The sequence below is a fragment of the Ammospiza caudacuta genome, chromosome 2 (assembly GCF_027887145.1).
Source record: "Ammospiza caudacuta isolate bAmmCau1 chromosome 2, bAmmCau1.pri, whole genome shotgun sequence".
In the NCBI taxonomy this organism is placed as follows: domain Eukaryota; kingdom Metazoa; phylum Chordata; class Aves; order Passeriformes; family Passerellidae; genus Ammospiza; species Ammospiza caudacuta.
Genome location: NC_080594.1, coordinates 29,779,863 through 29,807,192, shown reverse-complemented (window position 1 = coordinate 29,807,192; position 27,330 = coordinate 29,779,863). Strand labels below are relative to the sequence as shown.

The window sequence follows — 27,330 nt, the reverse complement described above, 5'->3', positions numbered from 1 at the left end:
AGTAACAGGACTTTTTTTTCTTCTTTTTTTTGCCAGCATCTGAAAACCAACACTGATTTTGCAACTTCACTGCAGCGGGCCTCAGGCACGGACCATAACGTTTAAGGAAGTGTAATGCCCGAGTCAAGGAAGTGTGACGCCTGGGTGGACTGAGTGTCATTTCTGCATCGCCCCTCAGTCATCATCACACCCAGTAACACACATCCCACCTTTTTTGGTTCCTCCCTTAGTACAACGCACCATCTCCCCTTCCCAGCTGGGATCACCGCACGCTCAGTTGCATCAATTCAACTGTTAGCATGGGCAGACTCCAACAATTGGAAGACTTTATTATTATTTTTAATCATCTCCAACTGGGGGTTCCACAGTAGAGTGTCCAAGACAAAGTGAAACAGTTGCCACCCTCAACTTCTCATTTTTTCCCTCCCTAGTGCTTTCTGAGTTTATATTGCTCAGTACATGAGGTAAGCAACCCAGCTTTAAAACACCACCTTAAAAAAACAAAAATTTATGAGGAAAGAGGGATGACAACATGGAGTTTTAATTGCAGAGCCTTTCAGTGCTGTGGTTTAGTGATCCTTTGCAGAGATAGACACATATCTAAGAGGGGCACAGGCCAGTAGTTCAGGAACAGGGCTTGAAGCATCTCCAGCTTCCTTTAGCATAACAGCACAAGGAGCAATGAATAGTTAGGACTTCATGGTGACTGCCCACATGCAAAAGGCCAGCTCTCTGACAGAGTTCTCACAAAAGAGAGCCATACAGGCATTAACAGTAAATCAAAGCATACAGGAAAAAGGTTAGATACTCAGAGGGAAGCAGCATGACTCACTTCAGCTCACAGAGGCAGCTCAGACCCCAGACAACAGCAATGCCTTCCTCAAAAGTGGAGGATGCAGAATCCATGATCAGCCCCTGCCCTCATTCCACAGGAGGCACGAGCCAGTATGAGGACAGGGCATGTGCCATGCACACAGGTCACCAGGAAACACTATCCCTTGCTTGGCTAAGCAAGCAAGAAAATCAGTGTTGATTTTGAGAACAAGGCTGCTTGGATCCAAGTGCCAGTCAGTGGAAGCCTGCTCTCAGTCAGAGCCCAGCAAAGAGCCCCTTAAGGCAGGCCAGCTCTTCTCTCCACTCAATGCTGCATTTGCTCAAAGAAGCCAAGATGCACAGCCAAGGAAGCTTCCTGAGCTGTGAGATCCAAGTGCTGGCAGCAGTTTGTCACATTAAGCACTGAGCATGGGTAAGGTGCACCAGGGCTTTTACACATGCTGTTGTCTGTGGGTCAAGCAGCTCTGCTTCCCTATTACAAAAACAGGAAGCCAGGGACTAACCCTTGCACTCACCACCACACCCTAAGCCAGGGTGGAGAGGCTGCCCTGAACCAGTTTTTGCCTCGAGAAAAACATCCACCTAAGACCATGTGGGGGCATCCTCTTATAATCCATCTTTATTTGTAAAAATCCACATATAAAATCTTCGGTTTCCTTTTACAAAAACATAAAGGCACATAAAACTACTCAAACTCTCATCCCCCTGGACTGATGGTCGGACACTTCCCCCCCACCCCAACCTCCCCCTTGCTTTCTCCTCCAGTCCATGTTTCTTCATGTTTCCTTTAGTTTTCAGCTCACTCCTGCTCAGACACAGTAATGCTCTTGCAAAGATGAAGTATGCACACAGGGGAGATGGTGGAGAGGTGGCATGGGCTGTGCGTGGAATGTTTTACAGGTACTTTTTAGTAGTAGGTCTCTCTTTCCACCCAGCCTGAAGGAAAAGGAGGGAGAAAGCAGAGTTAGTCTCAAGGCAAACCAAGTATGAGGCTCATGAGAGCTCCTTCTAGGTTCTTGAAAACTTGCACTGTAGCACCTGAGCTAATAAGTGACCTGCCACAATGGGGAAATCTTGCCAAATTTATATTCTCCAGCTTTCAGGAACTCTTCCAGCTTTCTAGAGCTATCCAAGCATTAATCAGTCTTTTCCATCTACTTCGGTGCATCTATACTTTTATATAATGGGAAAGAATGTAGGGATAGCAAGAAGGCCTTAATTTGAACTAACTGCACAATTAATGTTGAGGAAGGGGAAAACACAGCAAAATACAGCCCCAAATAGTGCTCAGGGGTCCCCAAGCTTTGCTGGGGTTTCTGGAGAACTCAGCAGCATGAAGAGGTGGGGAAGGGAACACAGAGATGAGCAGCAGATTCTTACCGCCAGGGTTGCGCCTGATAATGAGCTTTCTGACTTCATCATACACGAAGATGAGGAGGGAGTATGGGAAAGCACAGAACCACCAGGTCGGCCTGTTTGGGAGAGGAGACAGTGAGAACACGGGCTATGGAGATGCTCTTGGCCTGGCACAGCTCTGACTGGATGGCACACTCGAGGGCAAGAAGGCTGGCATGACCCAGCTTGCCAGTTCAGTCAAGAATCCTCCAAGCCAAGAATTACTACCAGGTTTTCTGCTGCAATAGATTAATTCACTTTTGGATAATAATTTCAACACAAGGTGTGTCATGGCACCTTTGCTCATCTCTGTACCAGCACCTCCCCACTACCAATCAAGCAATACTTCCCCTAAGTACACAACCTTTGTGCCCAGAGCCTTGCTGGCTGGAACTGTACTGCTTCCCCTCATGATTTACACACACTAACATCCAGCTGCTGCAGGCACTGGGCAGAGGCCAGCTTTCCTGTTAGGAAACACTCACACCTCAGCACCCAACTCTTGGAATGCAAGATCACAGAATCACAGAATCACAGAAGTTCAAGACTGGAAGAGACCTGTAAGATCATCAAGTCCAGTCGATGTTCTAACTGTTCAACTAGATCATGGCAGCGAGTGATGTACCAGGATTTATTTTTTTTCCATGAAGATTTCATGACACTTAAACTTTGAACAGTCCTCTGGCTTAAGACTAAACTCTGCCATGAAGTGTCGCAATGCTGTTGAGCAACACTTGAAATATTGGCACCTTCCCAACCATTAGGAAAGTTAGTGTGCATCAACTGGTCATCTGCATCTACGCAGCAGCTTTTAAAAGACTTTACTACTTGTTCTCTTCCCAAGGGATGTAGGAAAAAAGCACAAGACGTCATCAGCAGTTTTTCAGTACCCAGAAGTCATCTGGCCTATGAATCACACAATGCCACTGGCTTTCTTTGGAGGTGCAGTACCCTTCCCATAAAAATACTCCAGGAAATAAGTGCAAGAGGCAGCTGCACTAGAGCACACTGGTACTGAAGTTCTATCACTGATTTTTAGTGAGGCACTGAACAGGAGGCTCCTCATAAACATTCCACACACAGTGAAAAAAAACCCAGTGTGCCACAGGACAGTAAAGGATCACAGACACCCTCTAACCTGAACTCTTTAAGACTAGGTTTGATGCTCCACTGGTTCACAACTACTTTTATCCATCTCCCCACACAAGCACTATTGTTCTGTGGTACAATCTGTTACACAAAAAGCATGATGCAACTTACTTCAGAGGATACATCCTTAGAGCAACATCCATCCCAGGGCAGTAGGACAGGAAGGCAGCCAGAGCAGTCTCCTCAAAGAGACCAAATATTAAGATCTTGTTCCTAGAAGAGACAGGAAAGAAGTCAAGAACAAAGTACTTTCAGAGATTACCTTCTAAAAAACAACCTAGCTGCCACATGGGAGTGAATGGAAACAGACATTCCAGTCCAGCCCAGAAGGTTATCAGGTGGGGACCACCAGGCCATCCATCCAAGCCAACTGCAGAGTTACCATGATGGTATTTTAAGTCTTTTCAGAGACAGCTCATTATCAAATCAACCAGCAATTACTTTCATCACAAATTCAGGAGGCAGCTGGAGTTTATGCCATGAGATCTCTTGATGTACAAGATCAGGAGACCAAGGCTGTGTGCTAGTGAGGTGGGCTAGCTTCCACAGACAATGCCAACAGACAATGCCAACAGCAGCCACCATTTCTTTGTCTCAGTGTCTCAGCCTGACAACAAAGTGCCATAAGAGAGCACCCAGTCTTTTACCCACTACCAAGGCAGTCTTGGTCAAGACTTCTGCCAAAACACCCAGACACTGCTGGGATGAAGAACTAGAGTGCTGTGTGCTGGAGAACACACAGAGTTCAATTCTAAATCTTCTCCATGGACAGGCTGACTTACTTCATCCCCTGCTGGAAGACAGAGTTTCTCCGGGTCTTGCAAATGATCAAGTCTGCCCACTGCACGACCACGATGCTGACAAAGAAGGCTGTGTGGCAAGTGAACTCCACTATTTTCCTCTGCTCATAGGTCTAGGAAGAAGACAAAGCAGAGAACATTTGTTCAGACACGCTGCCTTTGCTCTCTGGTGCTCACATCAGGTTCAGCAGGTGTTAATATTTTGGCTGGCAGCCTCTAGGCTGTGCCTCAAAACTCACCCATTGCTGCCCATAGCTGTCTTCCACATCGTTAATCCACCTGTCATCCCACTGAACTCTGAGCCCTAGCAAGCCAGAAGGCCAGAACCCATTCTCTGCCATGATTACAAAATAGGTGAAGAAACCTCCAAGGGCCTGGATCATACCTAAACAGGTAAGAAAGGATGATAAAACTGATGAGGCTACTGTGCAGAACAATTATAACAGAACAACAGTTTGTAGGCAACCCTAACCACCTTAAAAATTACTCCTTGCAGTGCTCTATGTCCCAAGCAGCAGCTGTAGAAATAGTTCACACTAACATCAAACTCAGCTGTAATCTTTTTGCTGAGCAGCTTCTGCCCCCAACTTTGTACAGAGTTACTTCTGTTCTGGCACCATACTCAAGGACACAAGATAAAACTCCCTTTGTATTCTTATTATGCCTTGCCCACCCCCAACCCTTGCAAAATACAGTCAAGAAGGTTCCCAAGGTCTGCTGCAATTAAGCCTGAGCTCCCATCCTGTGAACTGGGCACATCTCTGTAGCTGCCTTTAATCAAAGCTCTAATGCTGTGTGTTTAGGGATATGCTGGAGAGAATCCTTTACTTCTAATTAAACTAACAATGGGATCTATGTTCTTGCTGAACAAGTCTGAACCAGAGGAGAGCTGGTTGCCAGCCAGTTCCTTTACAGCGCTGTGCAATTAAACAAAATTACTGTGAAAGCGATTCAATGGATCAAGCTGCACAAGCCACCGCTATAAGCCATGGGGGAAGAATCATTGGAAGTTCTTTACAGCCTGAGGTTCTGGTTTACACACCCCAAACCTCAACCCTACCAAAATAAGCAGAGCAGTCACTGACTCAAGAGTGTGTACAACCCCTGCTACCACCAAGTTCAAACTGGTGCCAGAGAAAACAGAGCAGCTTACCAATCTGCCCATAGGCCATGCTGATCAGCCGTTCATTCACCAGCTTGTCTGTTTTGGGATTTCTGGGCTGCCTCTTCATGATGTCACTCTCTGCTTGCTCGTATGCCAGGGAGATAGCAGGGACCTGAGGGTGGCAGACTGCTCTTAGAAGAGTTTCAACTCTCCACTGTATTGAGTCTTCCCTGTCCCATGTACTCAGTGCCAGAAACAGCACTCCCCAACAAAAGGGATATTCCAAAAGGACCTTACCCCCTTCCCTTTCCCCAGTTTGTCCTTACAAGGAGCTGAAAGATCCTCAGACTCAAGAGCCATGAGATGAATGTGAATAAAAGGAGTATCAGATGGTCCCTTACTTTAAATCAGAACACTAGAGGAAATTATTTAAGCATTTTCCTTCCACCTGTCCTTTCTTTAGGGTACCTAAGAACATGCACATTTTTTCTTGAGACAAAAAAACCACATTCACCATGTCAGTGCCCAAGTCAATGCAGAGGATGGTGACTGTTCCCAGAGGAAGGGGTATGTTTGCAATGATGAAGATCAGGAACGGCGTGATTTCAGGAATGTTACTGGTCAAGGTGTAGGCAATAGACTTCTTCAGGTTATCAAAGATCAGACGACCTGGGGCAAGGAAGAGAGAGCAGGGTAACTCTCACTTGTCAGCAGAAGGCAGCCAAGCAGCTCACAGGCAGCCTCAGTGCTAACACCAAATGGCAAAATACTACTGCAGCAAATTAAAGGGTTCTCGTATGTAAGGGTGAGACTGCTCCACGCACCACAACACCTGTGGACAGTGACACTTTGGTGACAGCACTCAGGGCTCACTGCATACAGCCTTGGTTTCTGGACATCATCAAGAGCCCCTGGAGGGACCCTCTGTTCTGCTCCTGTTTGAGAGCTACTTCTCCATCAGGGAGGAAAACGTCACACTCAGCTGGCAGAGATGACTGTAAGGTCACGTGTTAGGCAACAGCACAAAGTGCTTTTGTTACTCAGCTGCTTCCTACTCTTACCCATCCCCAAAGGGTCATGCAGAACACCCATGGAAAGAAATAAAACTTTGAAGGGAGAAGGAAAAGTGCTCCTCTCCTTGAAAACTCTTGTCATGGAAGCAAGCTCAAAGACCCCCCCCAGGTGCCTCTATTTCAGAGGGGATGCTGAAGCATGTTACTTTACCAGCACTGCACAGAAGTTATAGACTCACCTTCTTCAACCCCAGTGACAATGGAGGCAAAGTTGTCATCCAGGAGAATCATGTCAGCTGCCTGCTTGGAGACATCTGAGCCAGCAATACCCATAGCAACACCAATGTCAGCCTTCTTCAGGGCTGGGGAATCATTCACACCATCACCTGTGACTGCTACAATGGCACCCTAGTCACAAAGAGAGGAACAGCAAGACTGAAATCATCATGTAAGACATGATTTTGGCAGAAAAGTGTTCTCCTACCTTACAGATGAAGCACAAAAAACTATTTCACCTTGCTGTAAAGAGACCTCAGTTCCTCCTTGCCCTCCCCTCACTCTTTCCCTGTTCTGATCAGGCTCATCAAGGGAACCATGCTGCTCTCTTGAAAGGAGATACTGGACAACACATGAGCATGTTGGATCCTCCTCTCCCAAGCACATCCAGAGAATTTAGGAATTAAGTTTACTAATGAACATCCTAGGATCAGAAGAAAGCCTCAGTACAAACTGAAGATGTTTTCCTGTCAGACCCTTATATTTATGTATTGTAGAGCAGCCTGACATCAGCAGCTGAAGGCTGCTGACAGACAGATTTAATCTGGCTCTTTACATGAGGGCACTGAGGAGACTTAGCCCTAGCACTTCAACAGCAGAACAGCCTGGTAGTTTACATATAAATGTCTGGGCACTTCTCTACTATGACATCCTTACTCTCCCTCTCTTTACCTGTCGCTGGCAGCCTTCCACAATGATAAGTTTCTGCTGAGGAGATGTCCTGGCAAAGACAATTTCTGTGTGGTGAAGCAGGATGTCATCCAATTGCTCGCTAGTCATGTCCTTCAAATCTGAGCCATGAACCACACAAGCTTTGGCATCCCTGAAAACAAGATAAGGCATGTTTTACTTTGCAGTAAGTTTCTCATTAGCTGAACTTGCCCCATAAAAATAAGGTTCTTCAGTGCTCTGAGAAAGACCAACTTCTGCTATGACTAAATACTAATCCAGGCAGCATCTGCACAGAGGTCGGATGCTCAAAATTTTGAGAGGCAGATGAGGAACACCAAGAAAAAGACAATAAAACAGAACCAAGCAACAGACAAAAACCCTCATGAGCAAATTAATTCTTTCCATAGCTTTCTAAAAGGCATCAAAGCAAAGACTAGTTGTTCCCACAAATCTCAGCCTCTCTGAAAAAAAGGAACTCCTGGCTCAGGTAGTTAGCTTCCAAGGTTTCAAGAGATGCTGCTGTCTTCAGCAGGCAATCTTTTTTGCAATAGACTGATGACCATGTGACTGGTGACACATGGTACCTCACAGAGTGTTTACATCATGCAAGTTCCAACTAATTTACACCCTTTGGCCACAAAAGCATGCAATGTTATATTTAGACTGGTTTGGTACCCTACATGCTGCAGCAAAATACCATCTCTCTCCAGCCCAGCATACCATCCCTTATAGGTCTAGGAGACTTGTCCACACAGCTCTTGACATCACCCAGTTTAGACAGGGAAATTCTTTCCCCACCCTTAGAGCCAGCTGCTGACCTGCTCAGTCACAGAGCCCGGCCAACCCCAGCCTGCACTGCTGGGTTTTGAAGTTACCCTCAAAATCTAAAAAGAAAAAGAACCAACAAAAAAAAAAAAAAAAAAAAACCCAAGCAATTTCATTTCACAGGGTGTCTCTATTCACAGTTCATAAGCTACATGGCTGTCCTCCAGCCCAAACACAGGCTGGGTCAAGCTAAGCAATGCAGACAGCCCAGCCATTCTGCAAACAGCCTACTTATGCCAAAGCACATTTTCTGAGGATGCCTCAGTCCCAGCTAGGCTATGAAGGCAAGCATTAACCCTTAAGAGGAAGGAGTTCCCTTCTTACATTTATTCTGCTTGTAGCTACACACTAGTGTCAACTCCTCTACCTGGCATAAATCCTGCTCCCTTTGCTCTCCTACAGTCTTACTCTTAAGTATTTCCCACACACAAGACACGGACATTTAATGCAATCTTTTGTGCATTCTTCACATAACTCATGATACACATTGCAGAGCAACAATATGCTGAGCTAAGCAAACGCCAATCTTTTCGTGTACAGAGGGGAGATGCTGAGGGATTATCCAAGGCAAGGAGAGAGGCAAATGCAGAATTCTTTGAACAGGTCTGGCCTTTCCCAGCAGACATTACCTAGGGTTGACCTGGCTGACAGGAATGTTGAGTCGAGCAGCAATATCTTCTACTGTTTCATTGCCCTCGGAGATGATGCCAACACCCTTGGCAATGGCTTTGGCTGTGATTGGGTGGTCTCCAGTAACCATGATAACCTGAAATGCAAACAAACTGCCATGGAAGCCTTGCCTGCCCTGCAGAGCAGCACTGCCCAAAAGGCAGGGTCCCTTGCACTGGAAAGGCCACACGTCTTTTGTTCTACTTGCGAGCCCTAGTGCAGAGCAAGTCTGAGGTGCAGCCTGTAACCTGCTACCACTATGCAAGGGATTGAGGTGGATAGAAGACGAGAAACTGTCCATGTTGAGCTAATGGAGCTAGTTCTGTCTCCAGCCTGTGCTTCCTTCTCATTTCAGTCAGTACTGTGGCACTCTAAGCCAAATCATGTGCTTTGGGACACCATGCTCTCAGCACCTGCCAGCGCCCTAGCAGCTTGGAGTTTCACTCATTTTTCAGTTCATGAACACACAACCATTTGTATTTACCTTGGAAATTAAGCCTGAAGTAGCAGTGGTTAAATCCTGATCAATTCCTTCATCCACTCACATTACAGTAATACAAGAGGTCAAGGAAGCCCTTTATTTCCCCAGGTATGAAGTGAGGTGATTTTCAACCCAGGAATAAATTACCTTGATCCCAGCACTTCTGCATTTGCCAACAGCATCCGGCACAGCAGCACGAGGTGGGTCAATCATAGACATCAGTCCTACAAAGCAGAGTTTCTCTACAGGGAAGTTCAGGTCGTCCGTATCAAACTGGAAGCCTTCAGGGAACTGATCATCAGGCAGAGCCAAGTGGCAGAATCCTGTAACACATCAAACCCACATTTACTCTGTTCCTACACATCAGGAGGCAGAGAGTGAACACTTACTGCTTCTGCAAACAGCTGTGCAAGAATAACAGGGCAGCTTAGGCAGAGGTTTAGCCAGGGCTGTTGAGACAGGAGTCACGCTCCTATCCTGATAGCTACCAGCTGTGGCTAGGTGCCCAGACACAGCCTGGTTCCTGTGCAGTGGAATAAACCCAACACTGTGTCGTCCCATGGAAGGTCCCAAATGCTTTGCTGCATTTTGATCTACCTGACTTCGCTGCTGACTTTGCAGACCAGACCCTGCAGGCTGACTTTTAGATTAAAGGCAAGACTGTCCCTACATGGATTGCTGAAGTGACCTTAATTCTATGGTTACACTGCAGGAACAGAGTGACCCTTCACTTAATCTGTGAGGACTGCACAGGAACATGAAGGACAAATCTTTTCCAAGGTAATCAGGCTGTTTTTCCTTACCTAACACTCTCTCCCCGAGGCCTCCCAACTCAAGGTAGGCATTCTGAAAAGCATCTTTCATTTCCTCATCCAGTGGTTGCTCTTTGCCATGGATAAGAATAGTGCTGCAGCGATCCAAGATCCTCTCTGGAGCTCCCTTCATCACCAGCAAGTAACGGGATTCTGATGGATTAGCGTTTTTGTGGATAGACAGCTATGGGTGGAAGAAATGAATCTGTTCTATAAACATGTACTGTGAAGGACACAGTAACCAACATCAGTGTTCTGCAACTATGGCAGCTCAGGGCCATTCGTGATACTCTGCTCTAGTTTTCACTTACCCACACTTTAAAGAGGTTCACAAACTAAGGAATCTGAGCATTCTTTGGCATTAATGTGTAACTGCAGGTGTTGTAATGACCTGTTCTGCATTCAAGTGTCACCTGTTAAGGTCACTTCCCAGCAGTTCACTCCTATTCCCAGATTTGAGTTACTCCATGCTCTGTGCACTACTGCTACACAGGTTGAGAGCATGTCTGATCCTTTGTTAGCAGCTAACACCTTAGTGTCAGTGCAGCTCCCACACGTTCAAATATGGTAAACTTAGATTTATAGAACAGTCTTCAAGCAAGTAATGGCTAGACAAGATTTGAGTGCCAGAACAAGTTTTCAGGCAAACTGTGTACAAATTCGCACAAGTACTTCACACAGCAGCTCTCCTTTCAAGAGCACACCTGCTTACCTGGTACTTGTTGGTAGAGTTAAATGGTATTTCCACCACTTTGGGATACCTTTCTCTCATCTGCTTGACAGAACCACAGCACAATTCAATGCATTTCAGAAGTGCAGACTCAGAGGCATCTCCTGCCACAGCTCGCTGAGGAAAAAAGACAACTATCAAAACATACAACCACAGAAGACTGGATATTTAAAACAGATTTTAAGCGTAAATTCACCACAGTCCAGTCCCAGCTTCTACATAAGATTATATGAAAGCAAAGAATAAATAATTCTATTATCTAGTACCAACAAGTACCGCATTTCAGAAAGCCAGGCCTCCTATCTTAAGAGAGCAGCAGTCTTCTTGTGACAAAGTCAAGAAGCCCTTTAAAAGGGTTAGAGAAAGTCACATAACCAGGTACAGTCAGTCCAAGTGAGGCCAAATCTGAGAACTACTGTAAGCTGCTTGCCATGAAGAACAGCTAATGTGAGATGAAGACTGACTACATACACACAGAAACTTCCATGTGCCCCCCCACTCCAGGATAACATCAGCTTATCAAGGCACTGGGAGAAATTTGATCTGTCCCTTCCCCATAAAGGTTAGCACTGGTAGGGATGGGGGTTCCCAGCCCAGGAGATCTGTATGTGCTCAATGTCCTGGTGGAGCTTTCTTTGCTGCAATTGAAACCAAGTGTTTCTTGCCCTTCTGGACTCTCTATCTGTGAGCTATTTTTTTTTCCCCATTTCTTTACTATTTTTTGGTATCTAAAGACTTCTCAAAACTTCTCTGTCCCAAGCCTTCCTTAAACAGGAAGAACTCCAGCTCTTTAACTTCAGGTCACATTTTGTAGATTTAAGATACGGTCAGAGGAGTGCTGGGGAAAAATAGTTTGTTCCATCATCTCTACTACCACTGCATCAGAACACCCCTGGGAATAAGTTTACTAAGCAACATGACTAATACTTGACAGATTATAAGCACTGTACGGTTAATTTCAGCCTTGGCTGGGTCACAGTTCAGAAGGAGGAATGTGAACTGGTGCTATGCCAGCATTTGCACCAGCACTGAAGCAGTGAAAGCTCAAGGAGACTTGCCAGTGAGAGCAGACTGTCTCTAGCCAGTCTCCCACAAGCACTGCTCCCCCTGCTCTGATGTTTACTTCTCCCAGCACCAGGTGTTTGTGGCTTTGAAGTGTACAAATGCCAGAGATAGCAATTCCTGGAACAACCAGATACTGGGAAATGCCTAGGAAAGCCTTCTGTTGTTTTCCAGCCCTATGTGAAATATCTGGCCTCCCAAACTGAGTGTAGATGGCAGTGGATGGCAGGGATTCTGCTGTGGGAAAAATGCCTTTTCAATCCCATCTCCCCTGCCCACAGCACACCTCCTCTAAGAGTGCTAGACTGCAGAAAAGGTTAAGAGTGGCAGCTACCTCCACTTTGCAGGTTCATGTGACCCACAGGATGTAATCTCACCACCACTATGAGAGGATGGTGGTGAGGAACAAGACCCACATTTTTTTGGGGGAACTCACCTTGAGAATTGGTACATTTTCCTGGCCAGCTTGAAACACAGCACGGTTACAGAGACCTGCAATTCTGGACAAAGCAGTCCAAGTGGCTGAGCTCTTGTCAAAGGAAGCACCTGGAAGCAGAGGAAGAGTGTAAAAAAGCCACCCCTCAAGAAAGTCACATAAGCTGACAAATCCCACAGGTTTAAGACCAAGAAACCTTTATCTCAAACAGGAAACACTCAGAGCATCACTGCATCTCTTTCATTCCTTCTCCCTTCCCAGATGCTTGATGAAGAACTGATTATTTTAAGATAGCATCAGTGTAAGAGAACACCTCTGCTTTCAAGATTCCAGTAATGGCCATATCCAGCAGCAACAGAGGGACACACTGACAAAGCCAAGGAATTCTGGACAGATAACACTCATTCAGAGGGCTTGAGAAAAGGATGCTGGGTTCTACCTCCAGCTTGTCTCACTTTATCTATCAACCCAGGAACTGGATGAAATAGCTCCCAAAGAAACAATGCTTAAATAAAGAAACTCTCTCATTCTGGCTATTAAGCTGGCTTTAAATGAGATGAAGAGACAGTTAACCGATAACCTAACATACTTTCCATGAAGTGAAATCTTCTAGGTTTACTTTCACCGCAGCCAAGCCAACCACTGCCAGGCATAGGGCTTCCAAAAGATCTATTTATAGCTCATTACTTTGCATTAGTGTTAAATAATGTGGCTTTTTAAAGCAGTGCAGACAAGCACAACATTTTGGACTGGTTCAGGGCAGGGTGCAGCAGCACCACTGGAAAATATTTATGCTAATAATGTGTTGCAAACACAGCATTTCACAAGGTAGACAACAGCTAGGAAACTCCTGAGTTTGGTTGTACTGAACAGTTTGGAGAGATAAGCATTTCACTCAGTTGTACAGCGCACAGATTTCAGATTCTTATCAACTAGGAGAAACTTCCTGCTAAAGTCTTACGTGCATAGCTGGCACTATGTAAACACAACCTGGATGTTCTGGGAAAACCCCTGTCCAAAGACAACCAGCTAGCTCCACATGGGAACTTGCCATCTATGTCCAGCCTCAAGTCATTATCAGGGCCAACACTTCTGCTGTCCATACTTTCAACAGACTTAAGATTGAGCAATTTCATCAAGATATATTTTAGCAAAGATAATCAGGTACTTTGTGAATATTTCTATGTACAGGACAAACATATGGTGCTGAATATTCAAGAGGCTCAAATTCCAGTGGAGTAATTCTGCACAAAAGGCAGGCTAAACAGAGTTTAAGGATTAAACAGAATCATGGTCCAGTGCCAAAGCTTTCTATGTGTCATTTCAATTTTTTTATGCTCATTCTAGACTGTACATTAGAAATCCATGTATTGTGAACATCACTTGGACTGAAGAGCTACAAACACAGGTTCTTAGAAGTACCAGTGTCCAGGCAGGCACAGAAACAGCCATTTTTTAATGAAATGCCTCAAGCACAGCAAGGCTGTCTTACCACTCTGGTTCTCTGTAGTGTCAGCCTCATGGATCTGATTGTCAAACCACATGTGGGCAACTGTCATACGATTCTGTGTCAGAGTGCCTGTTTTGTCAGAACAGATGGTGGACGTGGAACCCAGGGTCTCCACGGCCTCAAGGTTCTTCACCAAGCAGTTCTTACGAGCCATACGCTTGGCTGTTAGTGTCAGACATACCTGGGGACAACAAAGAAGATGTCAGGCTAGATGCACTAGTGCAGTAGTAACACTGCTATCCAACTCAATGTGCACATGGAATAACTACCAGCTCCCAGGCCCTGCAGTGATTGCCTAACTCCTTGCTCACCCTGACAGTGCAAAATAAACAGCAACACTTCAGCTCAGGTGTTAGGTTTAAATGACATTTTCCTCATTACAAAACCTCCAGAACAGGCTTCAGCCTCCTACTCCTCAGTGTATTAGGAAGGAAACATGCCTCAGACTAACATTTCAGTCAAAGCTGCCACCTCCTAACGATAAGAGTTCTCAAAAATAGGTGAAGGCAAGCCACATATGAGCAGGCCTAAATTAGCTGTGGTGATAAGGCTTGCAAGTTGCTAGGGTAGAAAGTGAGCAGCTCCAGCTAACTTTCTTGCTGGAGGCTGTTATCTGGTTCCAGTTCCCAACTGTTCACTTCCTGGTTTGGTTGCTACTCTGCCTCCTAAGCAGCAGGGAAGCATTTTCTTCTGTCTACCACCACTCTCCATACACCTAGAACACCTAGATACTCTCACGACCTCTCTTAGGGACACCAAACCTCCAGAAACCTGTGACAGATCCCAGGCCAAAAGCTGGGGCTGGAGTGAAGCCTGCTGGATCCTCTGGCAGCCCTTAAGGACTGGAAGGGTTGATGTGCATGAGGGTTTCTGTTGGATGTAGCAGGAAAACCCCATATTGCCACTGAAAAAGGCAGGACTTAGAACTAGTCTTGCTCACTTCAGCTGTATGGTGCCAAGCTTCTGGGCAGGTATAACTTAGGGACCCCATCCTTATGAGAAATTGCTGCAGAACTTGATGTTGATTCATGAAATTAGTTAAAATACACTGAACTTATAAAGCCCAACCCTACACGCTCACCTTCCATTACTTCAGTGTTCACCTCTCTGAATGCACACTGAGATAAAGCACTCCACTTCCTTAAGGACCAAATTCAATCTTTTTTCCAACTTCACTCACCGTAACCGTTGCAAGCAGCCCTTCAGGGACATTGGCAACAATGATCCCAATGAGGAAGATAACGGCCTCCAGCCATGTATACTCAAGGATGAGGGACAGGATGAAGAAGGAGACACCCAGGAACACAGCCACTCCAGTGATGAGATGGATAAAGTGCTCGATCTCCATGGCAATTGGAGTTTTCCCCCCTTCCAGTCCAGAAGCCAAACTGGCAATTCGGCCCATCACAGTGCGATCCCCAGTGCTAATGACAATGCCACGGGCAGTGCCTGGAGGAGGGATGGGTTTGAGAAAACAAAAACAACACAGCTTAATATCCTGTAGGTGTGGAAGAGATGTCCTGGGTGGGCTTCAGCACAAAGACCCCCATATTCAGAGGTGCAGCAGAAGTCCTGCCAGACACGTCTGACATTCCTGCTTCTTGCAGCTGCAGTACTTCATACAGATCTACCTCATGGTTCATGCTACGTTATCTGCACTTCAACATTTTTTACTTGTAATAAAACAGGCTGGAAGACACACCACACAGCTGCTCCTCTGAAAGAAGCAAGAACAAAACACCCAGCAGTGCTGTGGAGTCTTTACCCACTCTAGAGTAGTGCAGTTGGAAGGGGCAAGGACTTTGATGGAACTTCCACCCTGCTTATCTGTACAGCTCAGTATCATTGCTCATACCTCAGGGCAGTAGGAGACACACATACCTTCCACACAGTTGGTGGAAAAGAAGGCAATGTTCCTGGTCTCCAGTGGGTTCTCATGGGAGAAGTCTGGAGACCTGGTTTGAGGCTCTGATTCACCAGTAAGTGAGGAGTTATCCACCTACATACAAAGAAAGTACTTTGTCATACATGAGCAGAGAGATGCCTACTAAGTACTTTCCCCATCCTTCTCCACTCCAGCCCCAATTCACAGCATAGAAGACTAATTCATCCTCCTTCAGAATGAAGTTTCCCAACAGCCTGTCACTACTGTACCTTGCAACCATGTGCAGATATGATCCGAAGGTCAGCTGGAATTCTGTCTCCTCCTTTTACCTCCACTAGATCTCCAACTACAACACCTTCAGCATTTATGCTCATCTTCTCACCATTTCTGACTACAAGGGCTTGCTGAAAGGCAGTGAAGAAACAATCTGTGTCAAAAGCAATTCTTAGGAAAAGGCTCCAAAGATCTGAGAATCTTTTATGCTGTCCTTCTACAAGGTTTCTACTAAGGTGTTTATATCTGATATATATGCTATTTAAGAAAAATAAGTTGTTTTTTTTTTCTTGATATTAAAGCTCCTTGTTACCAACATGACAGTGTGATAGTTATGATCCAGATTGTCCATGAAGGAATTCAAACTTTAGTGCTTATCACACCAGTTATAGAACTCCCCAGACTACAGAGAAAGTGTCCTATGATAGTTAACAAGCTGGTGGAACCCAGAGGTTTTCAGGAACTACCTTGGCCTATTAGCATAGCTACTTGGAGCAGTCTCTCAGATCCCTCAAAATTAAGAGCTAGTAACCCACATTAACAGCCAGGCCCTTGCAATTGGAGATGATGTTTAAAACAATTCATACTTTTAAACAAGCTATGGCTTGCCAGACAACAAGGAAATTATTTATTCCATACCTGAGGCACCAAGTTCTTGAAGGACTCCATGATCTTGGAACTTTTTGCTTCTTGGTAATAAGAGAAACAGCCAGTAATGATAACCACAGCTGCCAACACAATACCCAGGTACAGCTGCAAAGAGCAGAGAAAGTGAGTCAGAGGACAATCTGCCTGAAAGGCTTCCAGTTTGTCCAAATTAATTACCTGGCATTTGAGTGCCCCATCACAAACATGAAGGTACCTGCAGTCTCTGAACATTTTGAACACAAAGGCTGTCCATAAGATAGTGTTGTTAACACAACACAAAGGAAGTTGCCTGTTCATTTCATTATGTGGAAGCACTCCAAAGCACGTTAAGCTCACACATTGAATTTCCCATGCTTATGGGAAAAGCTTCTGGACTGAATGCTTAAAGGAAGTTAATCTGCCTTGAGCCCAAAAGGCTGCTCAGCTTGCCTTGGAGGTAAACAGACATTTTTACTTACGTTGTCGTTGTTGGGCTCCTCCTCCATCAAGCTCTGTATGCCGTAAGCCAGAAAACACAGAATAGCACCAATCCAGAGCAGGAGCGAGAATCCTCCGAAGAGCTGCTTACAGAACTTGACCCATTCAGGAGTGGTGGGCGGGGGGGTGAGGGCATTTGGGCCATCACGAGCCAGGATCTCCTCTGCACGTGCAGTAGTCAAACCCTACAAGAGAGGTTTCTTTTTAGGCATTGTGCAAAGACCAACTGCACAAGGTAGGTCTGAATTTGCTCAAGTTCTACCACAGCAACAAGGAGCTGCAAACAGAAAACAGAGATGTCCAAAGCTGCCAGGGTTCCACAACACAAGTGCAGGATGTGAGAGCTGCATGCCAGAACAGGAGCTAGAGGATGCTGAATGCTACTTGAGGAGCCTGCAGGCCATGGGCCTACAAGCACAGAAGAAGGGCAGGACAAGAAGGTTACAGCCACAGACTTTGGAACAGCACAGCGCCTTCCACCCTCATCAAATTATGGAACAAGTGAAAGCTGGAGGCCATAAAAGTGATGACATGTTGGAACAACTTTCCAGGAAGTTCAGCTTTCAGAAGCCAAGATTTTGGACACAAAAATGCAAGTTGCTGTACTGTTTTAAAGAGCAGACTTGATGCTAAATGCAATCATGCACAAGAAATGCATTAAGCAAAGCAAACAACAGCAGAAATGTAAAACCACTGCAGTGCTTCTGCACTGGACTCTAACGTAGCCTAGGACATTTGCACACCTCTTAGTGCAGAAAGGCAGAATTTTAACTGGTACTAGCCATCATTAAGTCTCTGGGCATATGCTAGCTCTCTAGACTATATTTGCAACATAAACACTTGTCCTCATTACATGCTCCTCCGGAAAAAAATAACACCAAGAATCAACTTGACCTTGAACGACTCAGAGGCAGATAAGAGTGACTTTGTTAGAAGCAAAGTTGCTAAAGTATTGCAGTCAAGTTGTTCAGTGGGAGGATAAAGAGAAGTATTTGTGAATTCAACAGTTCTCCCAAAGCCCGAGAAACTTAACTGGAGGAGGGGAGATTAAACACAGAAAGAAAAAAAACACCATACCAAAATCTGACCACCCAGATCTCCCTTTGTGAAATGCTCTGAGCTGTGGCTGTTTCTTTTCAGATCAGGGCAAAGAAGGAAGGAATACAATGTTTACCTACCCGATTCAAATCTGTTCCATATTTACGATGAAGTTCATCAAGGCTCAGCTTGTGGTCATCCTGAAAGACAAATGGTTGGAAGAGAAAAGAATGTGAGAAAAGAGCTCAGCAATTCCACCTCCCACCCCAGGTTTCCTATCTGTAATGGTGTGATAGCAGGACTCTAGCTCATCCTTTCTGTGAAGAGAAATCTCAAACTCATTTTGGAATTCAGCATAGTCTAATCTTTAGCATTCTTGTGACTATTTGGACACTTGAAAACTTATTTGAAAAAGTATGACTTTCAGTGTAGTCCTTACACCCTCAGCAGATTCTGTTAAACCTCAGTGGGTGGATTTTTTGGGAGGTTGAGAGAGGAATGGGAAAAAAAGGAGTTGGGAAGGTAGGAATGCACTGAAGATTAAACCTGTAATTTCACACATTTTTAAGTAGCGCTGCCATATTAAGCACTACTTTGGGGGAAGTGTTTCTTTCCCTAAAGAGGCTTCTTTTCACAGCCTGGCAATTTTTCAGTTGGATTGAGTTGGTTCAGAGCAGTGCCTCACTTAAAAACTTGCACTGGAGGAGCAGATGCTTAAAGTACACATGTCTACTGAACATGGAATGTAATCTTTGAGCAATATTTAGAATCCCCTCTTCCTAACAGAGGGGTCAAAAATGTTAAAGCACAGTCTCAAACCCATGGAGCAGAACCAAAATCTGCATCACCTTTAAGGACAGCAAATCTAAGCCAGATGATGCTCACAGACAGATACAGCATCATCCAGCTTTCACAGATGGAGATGGGAGAGACTCCCCACAGCCTCAAACATGATTAGAAGGAGTAACACTGAGGTCAGTCTGAGCAGAGGCCAGCAGTAAATGGAGCTGTACAGCCTCCACTCCTCAGCTGGAGTGAAAACAGCAGTCCCACTCACATGACAGCACAATAAAGCCTGTAATGCTGCTATGCAGAGCTGAGGAAATACATCCATACTGTGCTATGGGTAATGCAGGCAAACACAGACTTAGGTTCTGTGTCAAGTGCCTTTTGAGAATTGATGTTGCCAGGGTCTACTGTGTGCTCATCTTGATGCCGAAACACTCACAGCACATCTGACTTGGGGACAGAGGGGAGGAGAAGGGAGATCAGCACCTTCAGTCACACCATACTGTCAGCACACCAGCTCATTTCTCTTTTAGTCAGATTAGGGACAGGGCTTTGGGCATTGCAAACATCCTTAGAGCTGCTCTTTCTGTGCCCTGCACTCTTACCATCACAACTTCCTTTTTAAGTTCGTCCATGTCCCTCTCCTTCTTCCCCTTCTTCTTTCCGCCATGCTCTGATGTAGCAGTGGGCTCATACTTGTCTCTTCCAGCCTGCAAGGGAAGATTCAGCATTATTAGAAACATCTTACAGTCAAATTCCACAGCAGCAGACATGAACTATACACACACAAGACTGCCAGGCAGACAAAATTATTACAGTTTATTAAAGCTGTCTACCTAAACTTCAGCAAAGCCTTTGACACTGTTTCCTACAGCATTCTCTTGGAGAAACAGGCTGCTTGGACAAGCCTGTGGCTTGGACAGGTGCACTGAGTGCTGGGTAAAAAACAGCTAGAGGGTTGAAACAAGAAAGTGGTGGTGAACAGAGTTACATCCAGCTGGCATCTGGCCACGAGTGGTGTTCTCCAGGCCTCAGTACTGAGGCCAGTGCTGTTCAATATCTTTATCAGTAATCCAGACAAGCAGATCGAGCGCATCCTTAGTCAGTTTGCAGATAATACTAAGTGGGGCAGGAGGGTTGATCTGCTGGAGGGCAGGAAGGCTCTGCACAGGGATCTGGACAGGCTGGACTGATGGGCTGAGACAAACAACACAAGATTTAACACAAGGTTAAATAAGGCAATGTGCTGAGTCCTGCCTTGGCATCGCAACAACCCCAGGCAGAGCTACAGGTGGGGACAAGAGCAGCTGGAAAGCTGCCCAGTGGAAAAGAACCTGGAGGTCAACAGTGGCCCCATATGAGCCAGCATGTGCCTAAGGAGGCCAATGGCATCCTGGCCTGTGTCAGCAACAGCGTGGCCAGCAGGACCAGGGCAGTGACAGTCCCTCTGTGCCTGGCACTGGTGATGCTGCACCTTGAGCGCTCTGCCCAGTTCTGGGCCCCTGACTGCAAGGAGGACATTGAGGTGCTGGGGAGTGCCCACAGAAGGGCAACAGAGCTGGGGAAGGGTCTGGAGCACAGGTCTGATGAGGAGCTAAGGTTGTTGAGCCTGAAGAAAAGGAGGCTCAGGGGAGACCTTACTGCTCTCTGCAACTCCCTGAAAGGAGGCCGTAGCCAAGTGGGTGCTGGTTTACTCTCCCAAGAAACAACAGGCCAAGAGCAAATTACCTCCAGTTGTGCCAGGAGAGGTTTAGATTGGCTATTTGGAAAAATTTCTCCACAGAAAAGGCTGTCAAGCCCTGAACAGGATACCCAGGAAACTGGTTGAGTCACCAGCAGTATTTAAAAGATGTGTAGATGTGGCACTTGGAGAGATGATGTAGTGGTGGACTTGGCAATGCTGGGTTAGCGGTTGGACTGAATTACTCTAATGGTCTTTTCCAACCTACATGATTCTACAACAGTCATGCCACTACATTAAACGAGCTAGTGAACAGAGAAGTCTGCTTGGCATCATGCCCAATACACGGACTAGACTCAGACATTGTACAAGCCTAGCAAGGAGGTAAGCAAGCTGTACACTGCTCAGGCAGTCTTGACGTGTGAGCCCTGGCTCAAGCTGGAAAAGTGACGAAGAGCAGAAGAAACCAATTCCTGAGAGCAAACGTATGTTTCCTTCAGCACATTAACTCCTCCTCCTCCTCCCTCCCAGCCTTCCACATCCTCTGGTGAGGAGGAGCAGCCTAACAACTGTAGATAAATAAGAGGTGGTACCTCTGCTGGTCTATTCTGGGGGCTAAGTTCCAACACTTTGATTCTCAGTTTGGCAAACTAGCTGGCCAGTTTACACAACAGGAATCTGCTTTCAATTTATGGCAGTTTGAGCAGCAAGAATGGTATACAAAGCAGCAGTACACTTCTGCAGATTCAATCTGTGCTTAGTCCTGCTTACACTTCACAGAGCAGATGATTTGCTTAAAGCCTCTTTATTCAGTAGGATTTTTATTCACTTTTATTATGGTGAATTCTACATGAAATCATGCAAAGATTTAGATCTAGTCATAATGGGGTAAACAAGCATCTAAGGACAAACAAATGATGACTTAGTGCACATAAACATCATTTAATCTTCTGTTCCCTTCTGTGTGGGACCAATTACATCCCCACACTCTGCCAAGTTTTATGTGATGAGATTTTCACCTAATAAGATCTCTGAGAAGAACTTTAAGATGAAACAGCACTTAGTGGCACCAGAGTCAAATCTTTAATGAGATTAAGAAAAGGTTTCAAAGGCACTGCCTCGCTTGTTCTTTGCATGAACACCTCAAACCACAAACTGGATGCCTGAGAGCTGGATTCCTGAGTGACCTGGACACAGGAACTACTGTTTGCATCCAAGACCTGTCCTGATAAGCAGCTAGCACAGGAAATTATTATCTGTTTTGAGAGAAGTACAAACCAAAACCAAAAGTGAAACTGCACCAAAAAAAGAAGGATGACCATTACTTTTCTGAAAGAACCCGTCAGTCACATCTAGACAAGGGTTTTTTTTACTGTTCTGAGAAAGCTCTGTGTGCAACATTCTGCAGCCACAGTCACACACATAGCCATAGTCACATGCACAGAAGTCTCCCCTTGCCCTGCTCAGTAAAGGCAAGCTTTGCATGCCACTGCGGAGCTGTGCAATGGAAACAGTTTTTAGTAAGTACAGCAGAGCAAAGCTATTTGCCTCCACTGATCCAGGAAAAGGACACGGAACTCCAGACTGTCAGCATTCCTGACATTCTCTTCCCTGCACCTAAACTCTCATTTCCCTTCTTTAAAAAAGTGAAAGCCACGGTACTTAAACCAGCAAGGTCCTCGCATTCCTGCATCACAGGAATTTGCCACAGGGCAATTCACAAAAAGCCACCATCAAACATCTCTCTCCTTCAGTCTCTGAAGGAAACAACTTTGACTTCTGCTGGAACTATGGCAGACAAGTCCAAACACGGCCCTGCACAAAATACATGCCTCTTGATTGCTGCTTGAGATGAGAAATGATTCCTAATGAAGGTGAAGGAGCTAGTGCCTTGTCTGACCACTCCAACACCTCCAGCTTCACCCCTTCTCCCCAAGAAAAGCTAGGCAACTGCTTGCAAGTGATCTAAAAACCTCCTGGTTTTTTGAAACTACTGTGAGAAACCCACTTTCTCATTGGGGGAAGTGAATAACCCAGGAATATAGGAGAGCTTAAGCTTTTTCAGCTGCAGCCGAATCAATCTACAAGTGGGCAAACATGAAAAGGCTCATTGCCCTTGTTCAAGCATGATTTGCTTTAAAAAAAAAACAGCAACCAAAAACAACAAACCCAAAAACCCCAGTGATCAGCTCCAGTCAGAACAAAGAGTGGATAGAGTTACTTGTTGCTTTAAGCACCCAAGTATTTGGGTCTTAGTGGAGTCTATGGAGTCTATCTTACAGAGGAGCTCAGCAATTCCCCAGCTTGGGAAAAAAAAAAAAAAAAGCACAATACTTTCAGTACTTTCCCTCTGTTGCTTTATTACTACATCCCACCCTTACTGAAAAGGTAAGTAGGTAAGTCAGGAGAATCAGCTTCGGCTCCTGTTACAGGATCATTTAATGCAGAATCTGAACTTCCTGCTCAATCATTCAAATCTGAACTTGACACACGCTTCAGAGTCCAAGTCCTGCCCCTGTTCTGTGCCTCCGGGGCCATTGCCTCCCTTCCTGCAAGATGAGCCCAATCAGTTCAACAAAGGCTTGTGCTGGCTGGGCTGCCAGGGGAAGAGGTTTTCATCCCACCTCGGCGCTGTAGGATTTCCCTGCTCTCCCCTTCTTTTCCTGTTATACAAAGAGAAGAAGGCCTGTGGTACTCCACATCCACATCTTATCACGATTTAATCACATGGCCCGAACACAAAGGAAGGTCTGTCTCATCAGAAATGTCACCCCTGTTCCTTGACTTAGCCCAAGAACTGACTCATCAAAACTGCCTCAGAAAAAAAACAATGCAGCTTCTTTTTTTTCCCTGCAAGATTAATTTTTTTTTCCACTGGCTTAAGCACAACATTTGTACACACCAGTGTAAGAAGTTTTATACATCCCCCAGAAAATCCTATTGTCTTTCAGCTACAGCTGATGATTTTCCGCTCTGGACTAATTGAGCCATTCAAGGCTGATGTTCTCAATACAAGCCATGATTGACCAGGAAACAGGAGGGGTACAAATCAGCAGACAAGCTCAGAAGTACCCTGTTCTAAGATCACCTAATCCAACAAGAAATGTCAAGTAAGAGCCAAAACAAATTATGCAGTCTCTGGAGGCCTGGTCTGTTTTAGTGCTTATGTCATTATAATCAATTGTGCAGAGAAAACAGAAAAGTTACTGTCCTGCTGCCTTATGAGACAGTAAATATATTAACCAGATGAGTCATAAAACTAACTCTGCCTATTGGACTGGAAACTCTGTTCCATGACCCTATGTAATCCTAGCAAGAAATGGAACAGCTTCTTTGGATCCTTCTTACTCCCTTCCAAGAGCTGTCTTCAATCTCCTATCTCGAATCAGAAATTTAAACTGCATGAATTGATCAGACTCTCAGCATCCAGGACAGTACAAGGCAGTTTTTACTCAACAGCTAGTAATTGCTAATTGTGCACTGTCTGCTGCTTCCCAAATTATGAAAGGACAAGCTCCTCTCCCATGAGAAGAGATGTAAACCTAATCAAGTTTTTAATAATCTGGATGAAACAAGGACCACCCACACACCTTAAACCCTGTCTGGGTATTAGGACAAACAACTCTACTGCTCTGGAGTTGTGTGAAGACCCAAGAGCAGAGAGGGCTTTCCAAATGTCATCACTGCACAGCTGAGTAGCCCAGCCTAGGTTTTTTGGTGCTGTGCCAACTACAAAGAGTCACCTTCCTCACTTTTTTGCCCGTAATAAATGGTCACCACAACTCCAGACATCTCTAGTAGCTGAAAACACATCAAGAGGAATGGACTGGATGCAGGTTTCCCCTAGACAAGCTGGTGAAGGCTGCCCCTTGGACAGGCCTGGGTGAAGGATGAGCTGCAGCTCTCAGCAGGTGAGGACTGGAGAGGGTTGTACAGCTCACATCACTTGGCAGAGGGCCCTGCCCGTGTTCCCGTTTTTCCAGAAACATGCGCTGACTAAGCCCAGGGTTTTCTTTGGAAAATGGACTATCTCTAGCTACAGTAATAAAAAGTGAACTGTCATAAAATAGCCATAGTAATAAAGGAATGAATAAGATTGGGGAAGGGGAAGGTAATATGTAAGATTTTCTTTAATTGCACCAGATAAGGATTGCTTTGATTTGCATTATTTCCCTTCAACTGGTTCCATTATGCAATAAACCTTCCTAGTTTCTGACAGGGGGAAAAGGCCCTTAACTGGGGTTCAAGGAAATCTGAGCTACCTAAGAGGTGTTTCTGCTCCACACAAGTGTGCTTGATCACAGCATCCAGCTTCAAAAAGTCTTCACTACTGTTCCCAACAGGCTTCAGGCACACTTTGCTTTAGTTAGAATAATCGATCTAAATGAAGGACATCTCCTCCTCATGGCCTTTAAGGCAAAGCTGACCTCCAGAAACGTCCCCAACCACACACCACCAACTCCACGCAATGCCTGTGCAGTGAGGGAGATGGAGCAAAACACACTGCTGTCTACCACCAGCTTCCAGTCGGCTCTGAACAGGAATGAAATCCAGAGTGCTTTCCTCCGCTCCACACCCCCCCCCCCCCCGTTGGATAATCTGCTTTCTGGGCTGCGGAGTAGCAGCTGGCCCTCCCCTTGCCCCATTACCATTTAAAGTAAAACAGACTCAGCTTCTCCTCACAGCCACAGAGAGAAGAAGCTTGTTTTCTCACACTTAGGCTCTTTTTTCCTCTTCCATCCCATCACGCACCCATGGGGAAGAAGTTTCCCTTTTGGGCACCCTAACTCAGGGCAGGCACATGCTGCTCAGTGTTGCATCCACACTCCGCCTTTTCCACTGCCTCGCTCTCCCACACGCCCGTTTTCCAGGGGGTCCCCAGTCAAACACATTCTCAGCGCCGAAGGAGCAAATCTTGTGACTTGCTACCAGAAAGCATGAGGCAGCCGTATTATCCCCGCTGAATTATCCCTTGCGGCGGCGCTTCAGTTTCAGGGTAATTGCTTTATTATCCATGCAACCTCCGAAATCTGAAGTGGAGCGAGACAGCTTTCTACATTGGAAGTCGTTTGTACCTTTCCTTAGTCCCACCAAGGCAGGCGAAGCCCCTGAAGCGTTTTGTGCTGCAGTCCTGCATAGACACACAACTCAAAGGCTGCTCTGATCATTTAAAAAAGATTCAGAATACTGCCCACACTGCCAGATCTCTCCTCAATGTTTAATCTCCTAGATGAATTTTACTGTCCATACACCCTGTTGCCTACTGGACTTAAATACAACAGGCTGGGCTGCCAAGCAACAGAAGAACTTCCTTAGGAAAAGGAACCCCATACACAGAACAAGCGCTGAAATCCCACCCCACACAGCCCGTTTTCCAAGCAACCCTCCATTCAGCCACGGTCTTGCAGCTCTCCCTACTACTCACGCAGTTATGTCAACACTGCTGCTGCTGTACTGCACCGATGAGGACAATACAAAGTCAAGTCAATGTTTGAACAGCGCTCGGGAAGCACAGAACACCTGTTGGCAGGGAGCAGGCTAACACCGCTGCCATGGCCCTGCACGGCCAGCCTCTCCTCAGGAAGCAGAGAAATCAGGGAATTTTACAGGAATGCGGCTAAACCAAAAGTAAACACGAACCTACACACCTCCAACTACGCAAGACATACCGGGAAAGATTCGAAGTTTTTGGAAAAAATATCCAAGCAACAAACCCCAGAAACTAGTCTCTAGTTTTCTGACATAAAATGAAATCAGAACAAGCCAAGAGCTGTTTCTGCTCCACACACGAGTGCTGGAGCACAACATCCCCCAACAGCCTTCACATGCACTTTTCTTTAGTTAGAAGATACGGTCTGAACTAAAGACTTCTCCGCCCTATATGAGAAGAAACAATGCTGATCCAGGGGTAAAAACCGCTGCAGGAACCGCACAGCCTTCTGCACCAAGTTATCGCCCCAGAGAACAGGAGACCTCAGCCGGGTCCGCCTCTCTTCTGCCACCATCTCCCATCACACCCTCACTGCTACCAACAGGCAAATTAGCCCTAACAACGCTGAGGGCTCCCCTTCTCCCGTCCCCCCCATGCCGGGCCTCGTGTCTCAAGGAAAGTCTAAAGTACTCTCAGGAGCCCCGGGAGCAGCCACGCTCCCTCCCCAGCTCCGCAAGGCCACCAGATAACACCAGCCCCGGAGGCTGCGGGCGAACGAGAGGCCCCTCGTCGGGGAGACACGGCCTCCAGGAGGAGCCGGGGGCTTTGGGACGCCGGCTCCTCGCCCCGGGCTCCGCCACGCCCTCGGCCGGCTCTTCCTTCCCGCGGGCGGCGGCCCTCGCACGTTGCTGGGGCCGGCGGCACCGGCGCCGCTCGCCAACGGCCGCGGCCGCCCTCGCACCCGGCCCGACGTGGCCGCCCCGGCCCGGCACACACAAAGCGCAGCCTCGCCGAAGGGGTACCGGCCACCGTCCGGTTCCTCGAACTTCCCACTTCCCGCCCCGGCCCGGCCCCGCCGCTCACCCCCTTGCCCATGGTGCCGGGCGACTGCGTGCGGGTCAAGTGACGGGGGTCGAGGAGCGGGGCTCAGCGGCGCCACGTGTCCCGGCCGGCGCAGGTGCGGAACAATAGGAGCACTCCGGCTGGCGCGCTCCTTCCTCTTCTTTCTCCTCCTCCTCCTCCTCGGCTCCTCGCCTTCGCCGCGCCCCCCTCTGCCCCCGCCCGGGTCGTTCCTCTCCGACGCCGCAACCGCGCTCAGCTCCGGCCGCCGCCGGGTTCC

General features: G+C 46.4%; 1 protein-coding gene across 1 annotated transcript; it reads right to left on the bottom strand.

Annotated features, from left to right (window-relative positions):
• Positions 1-294: 294 nt before the first annotated feature.
• Positions 295-27,330, bottom strand: ATP1A1 (ATPase Na+/K+ transporting subunit alpha 1). Its single transcript, XM_058799961.1, has 23 exons — positions 27,075-27,330; positions 19,485-19,589; positions 18,231-18,290; positions 17,034-17,237; positions 16,567-16,680; positions 15,924-16,058; positions 15,651-15,768; positions 14,950-15,218; positions 13,752-13,950; positions 12,260-12,369; positions 10,744-10,878; positions 10,023-10,215; positions 9,367-9,542; positions 8,699-8,835; positions 7,245-7,395; positions 6,536-6,704; positions 5,798-5,952; positions 5,332-5,455; positions 4,418-4,563; positions 4,161-4,291; positions 3,490-3,591; positions 2,215-2,306; positions 295-1,770 (listed from the first exon to the last, which is right to left on the bottom strand). Exons 1-23 carry the CDS (start codon positions 27,084-27,086, stop codon positions 1,742-1,744), a joined length of 3,066 nt encoding a protein of 1,021 aa, XP_058655944.1. The 5' UTR covers positions 27,087-27,330; the 3' UTR covers positions 295-1,741.

Coding starts and splice junctions, on each gene's coding strand:
- ATP1A1 (XM_058799961.1), bottom strand. Junction 12,370..13,751: donor CACTACAGAGAACCAGAGTG/GTAAGACAGCCT, acceptor CTCTGCTTCCAG/GTGCTTCCTTTGACAAGAGC. Junction 5,953..6,535: donor TGTCACTGGGGTTGAAGAAG/GTGAGTCTATAA, acceptor TCCTTGCCCCAG/GTCGTCTGATCTTTGATAAC.